At 34.7% G+C, this 4,505-nt stretch overlaps 1 protein-coding gene across 2 annotated transcripts in view; it reads right to left on the reverse strand.

The window, feature by feature from the left end:
* Nucleotides 1–4,505, reverse strand: part of ATRNL1 (attractin-like 1) — a 779,810-nt gene that overhangs the window by 587,899 nt on the left and 187,406 nt on the right. For both annotated transcript variants that reach the window (XM_010859292.1, XM_010859293.1), the window contains exon 19: nt 1,005–1,142. In XM_010859292.1, the coding sequence (XP_010857594.1) occupies nt 1,005–1,142 (138 nt within the window). The remainder of the gene's footprint in view (nt 1–1,004; nt 1,143–4,505) is intronic.

Consider the following 4,505-nt stretch of genomic DNA (forward strand, 5'->3'; position numbering starts at 1 on the left):
TTTAAAAAGCTTTGCAGGTGGTTTTAAAATGCAGGTAGTATTAAAATTTTTGTCTAGATCAGCCCTAGGCCCAGTTCTCTCTAAAGATCCTGCATCTTACCACAGCTTTTCTGTGAGTGCTATTCAGACACTCTCCATTTAGAAGTAGAGTAAAGATTTAAGGAACAAGGACCAACTTAGAAATGAAGACAGTTATTGAAAAATTACAACTTGAAAGAAATTTTTTTAAAGAAAGACCAAAATTTCTTTTTCAAAAAATAGGAAGAAAAAAGTAGCAAGACAGAGAAAGAAAACAGATAAAAGGATTTCAGGATCAAAAACCTGAGATGGTAATAGTTAGCACTTACAATGCTCTTGTAATGTACTTTAATTCCTATTACATGTGCCTCCATTACACATGATCTTACTTGATCTTTACAACAATCCAATGAAGTATTATCATTTCACTTTTACATATGAGAAAAATGAAGCACTCTCTAAGGTTAAGTGAATTACCCAAAGCCATACATTTAAACAGTGGCAGAGCTGGAATTTCAGCCAACAACTGATTCCAAACCCATTCTCTTAAACCTTATGCTATATCACCTTGTCAAAAATAAACAAAAACTTACCAGATATAAGGCATACACAAAATCTTTATTTCTTATTTCTAAATTAAAATGTAAAGTGATCACTTACTATTATTAAAAATAAGTTATAAGCAGTGATTTTTTTTTCAGAATACTGAGATGACACATAATTTCTAAATTTAATTTGTCTGTATTTGCTAAGTTTCCTATAGCAAATATGTATTCATTTTCAAATAAGAAAAAGTAGGAGTTTCTTAAAGCAAGTATATCACAGAATTTTTATAGTTCATAGCCCTCAATAAATACATACTATCTTCCAAAAATGCTCAATGAAAAAAACTTCTTTAATAAAATATATTTTCCACAAGGGGCTCATCTTTCTTAATTTTCTTTCCTATAGTAAAACTACATTGAAGTGAAAGAAAAAATAATTACCTGTACACTGTCCTCCATTGGTTGGATCTCCATAATAACCTGGCATGCAGTCTTGACACTGTTTTCCTGTGGTAAGATTTTTACACTGTTCGCACACATTATTATTGATGCAAGTGCTATGTCCATTACACTGGCAAGCTAAAGAAAATAGTAAAAAAAAAAAAAAAAAGGTTGATAATATCTACATAACAATATCAAGTATAACTGCCACAAAGACAAAGAATTTATTTTACAATCTGAATGACAGCAAAGTACAAATGGCATTTCCCAAGTGTTTTTTCTTTATTTTTTAACATACATCTCAAAACATTAACATGGGATAAATTTTGCCTATGATCTGTAAAACATAACGGGTAAAAATTAAAGTGAAACATAAGAGTTATAGCTAAGGAGAGAATGAAAAGTCAAAGTGTTATTTGCTCAGTCATTCGACTCTTTTCAACCCCAGGGACTGTAGCCCACCAGGCTCCTCTGTCCATGGAATTCTCTAGGCCAGAATAATGGAGTAGGAAGCCATTCTCTTCTCCAGGAGATCTTCCCAAACCAGGGATCAAACCCGGGTCTCCCAAACTGCACCCAGATTCTTTACCATCTGAGCCACCAGGAGGGAATACATTTTAACATAGTCCTTAAAGATGCATGTGACTGTTATGTCTATTAAGTTAACACAAGAATAAATAACATAGCTCTGATAAAGATGCTAAAATGTTTTATCTGTCCTTAGGTATAATAAAAAAGGATCAATAAACACAGAAAACTGTGTGATGCTAAGGCCTTACTTCAAGAAAATACATCAGTGTAAAATTTAACATAGTACTTTTAAATTAATTTGTATAAATGTTTATCTTCTTGGGCAAGAAAAGCTTCAAGGCTTACTAGAAATTTACTTGAAATGTGAACTAAAACAAAGAAATTTGAAGCATGAGATATTTTATATCTTGATACCAGATCTAATATATTTTCATATTAATATTACAATAGAATTTTAAAATTTCAGATGAGAAGTAAAGTTTATATATGAAAGCTCCTGTTTATTGTCTACTGGGGGCATAATATTAACTTTGGTAACTTTTTGTAGAAACATCATCATCATTTTCATCATTATTACAACTATGCATTTAATTAGCGCCCTCACCTCAAACCAGTAAAGCCACTATTATTAAATCGATTGCAATAGTCTGTGCTGTTATCTATTCTGCTTTGTCAGTTCACATACTGCATCAGTTTTCTTAAACATTGTAACTACTACCCCACTGCAAGATAGAACACCAAGTGGTATATAAGAATTACGTAATTTAATCCTCACAACAGTTTTGTATAGAAGGTACTATTCTCAGGATTGTTTCCAAGATCAAGAAGCCGGGATTAAGCAACACATCTAATCAGTAGCAGCAACCAACACACAATCAGGATGTATGAATCAAAGATCAGATATTAAATTTCATACATAGTCTATGTAGAAAATTTGAAACTAAGAGGGAAATCCCAAGAGACTAGGTCATCAACATAAGTTAACATCAAAGGGTAAAGAAAAAGAGTAAAAAAATAAATACCTATATATTATAGAAATTTTCAGAGGCATAATTCTACTATAACATAGTATAAAAATGGCATGCAGCCATCAAGGAAAAATGTACAATAATCTTACTCCTAATAAAACTGAGAGAATTACAATACAGTTTTCAAACTTTATATTATAAAACAGCTTGGAGAAAATTTAATAACAAGAAAACCATTCATAATAAATTAAATAAAATAAGAAATCAAACATTGTATCTAAGTGAAGTGAAGTGAAAGTTGCTCAGTTATGTCTGACTCTTTGTGACCCCTTGGACTATACAGTCCATGGAATTCTTCAGGCAAGAATACTGGAGTGGGTAGCCTTTCCCTTCTCCAGGGGATCTTCCCAACCCAGGGACCGAACCCAGGTCTCCTGCATTGCAGGCGGATTCTGTACCAGTTGAGCCACAAGGGAAGCTTCCCACAAGAGAAGCTACTGGATTCAGTAGCCAACCCTTCTCCAGGGGATCTTTCTGACCCATATCTAGAATGACCACACTTATGTTTTGAAATGTATAAATATGCCCATGGAAAATGGTGGTTATCTTTAGTAAGATTTTTCTACATCATCAAATTTCTACTAAAAATTCATATTACTACTATAATAAGAAAAAATAATGATAAGAACTTTAACTTTTTTAAATTGTGCTTAGATTTTTAAGTCATTTTTTATAGAAAATTTTATGTAAGGCCACTAGGGTTGATTCACTCAGGTAAAAAAACAAAATTTATTGAGTTCTTACTACATGTAAAGTATTATCTGAAAAAGTCAGAATAAGAGATAGGTTACTACAAGTATTTTTATGAAACCCCTGGCTACATTTTTTTCATCAGAAACATAAATGCCTTAATTTCTGAATAAAATTACTAAATTTAGTAATCTCATCTAATATCCTCCTCAAAGATTACCAATGAAATAATAAGAAAACTTGCCAGCAACAACAGGAATTGTAGTCTGATGTTGTTGTTGTAGTTGTTCAGTCTCTCATTTGTGCCCTACTTTCTGTGACACCATGGCCTGCAGCACACAGGCTTCCCTGTCCTCCATCATTTCCCGGAGCTTGCTCAAACTCATGTCCTTGACTTGGTGATGGCCATCCATCTTGTCCTCTGTCATCTGCTTCTTATCCTGGCTTCAGTCTTTCCCAGCATCAGGGTCTTTTCTAATGATTTGGCTCTTCATATCAGGCGGCCAAAGTATTGGAGCTTCCGCTTCAGCATGAGTCCTTCCAATGAATATTCAGGCCTGATTTCCTTTAGGATTAACTGGTTGGATCTCCTGCAGTCCAAGGGACTCTCAAGAGTCTTCTCCAACACCATAGTTCAAAAGCCTCAGTTCTTCAGAGCTCAGCTTTCTTTATAGTCCAACTCTCACATCCATACATGACTACTGGAAAAACCACAGGTTTGACTAGACGCACTTTTATTGGCAAAGTGATGTCTCTGCTTTTTAATACACTGTCTGGGTTTGTCATAGTTTTTCTCCCAAAGAGCAAGAATCTGTTAATTTCATAGCTACAGTCACCATCTGTAGTGATTTTGGAGTGCAAGAAAATAAAGTTTGTCATTGTTTCTATTGTTTTTTCATCTATTTGCCATGAAGTGATGGGATCAAATGCCATGATCTTAATTTTTTGAGAGTTTTAAACCAGTTTTTTCACTCTCCTCTTTTATCAAGTGGAGAAGGCAATGGCACCCCACTCTTGCCTGGAAAATCCCATGGACGGAGGAGCCTGGTAGGCTGCAGTCCATGGGGTCGATAAGAGTCGGACACAACTGAGCGACTTCACTTTCATTTTTCATTTTCATGCACTGGAGAAGGAAATGGCAACCCACTCCAGTGCTCTCGCCTGGAGAATCCCACGGATAGAGGAGCCTGGTGGGCTGCCATCTATGAGGTAGCACAGAGTCGGACACGACTGAAGTGACTTAGCAGCAGCA

This window comes from Bison bison, unplaced genomic scaffold (genome assembly GCF_000754665.1).
Source record: "Bison bison bison isolate TAMUID 2011002044 unplaced genomic scaffold, Bison_UMD1.0 scf7180017864456, whole genome shotgun sequence".
In the NCBI taxonomy this organism is placed as follows: domain Eukaryota; kingdom Metazoa; phylum Chordata; class Mammalia; order Artiodactyla; family Bovidae; genus Bison; species Bison bison.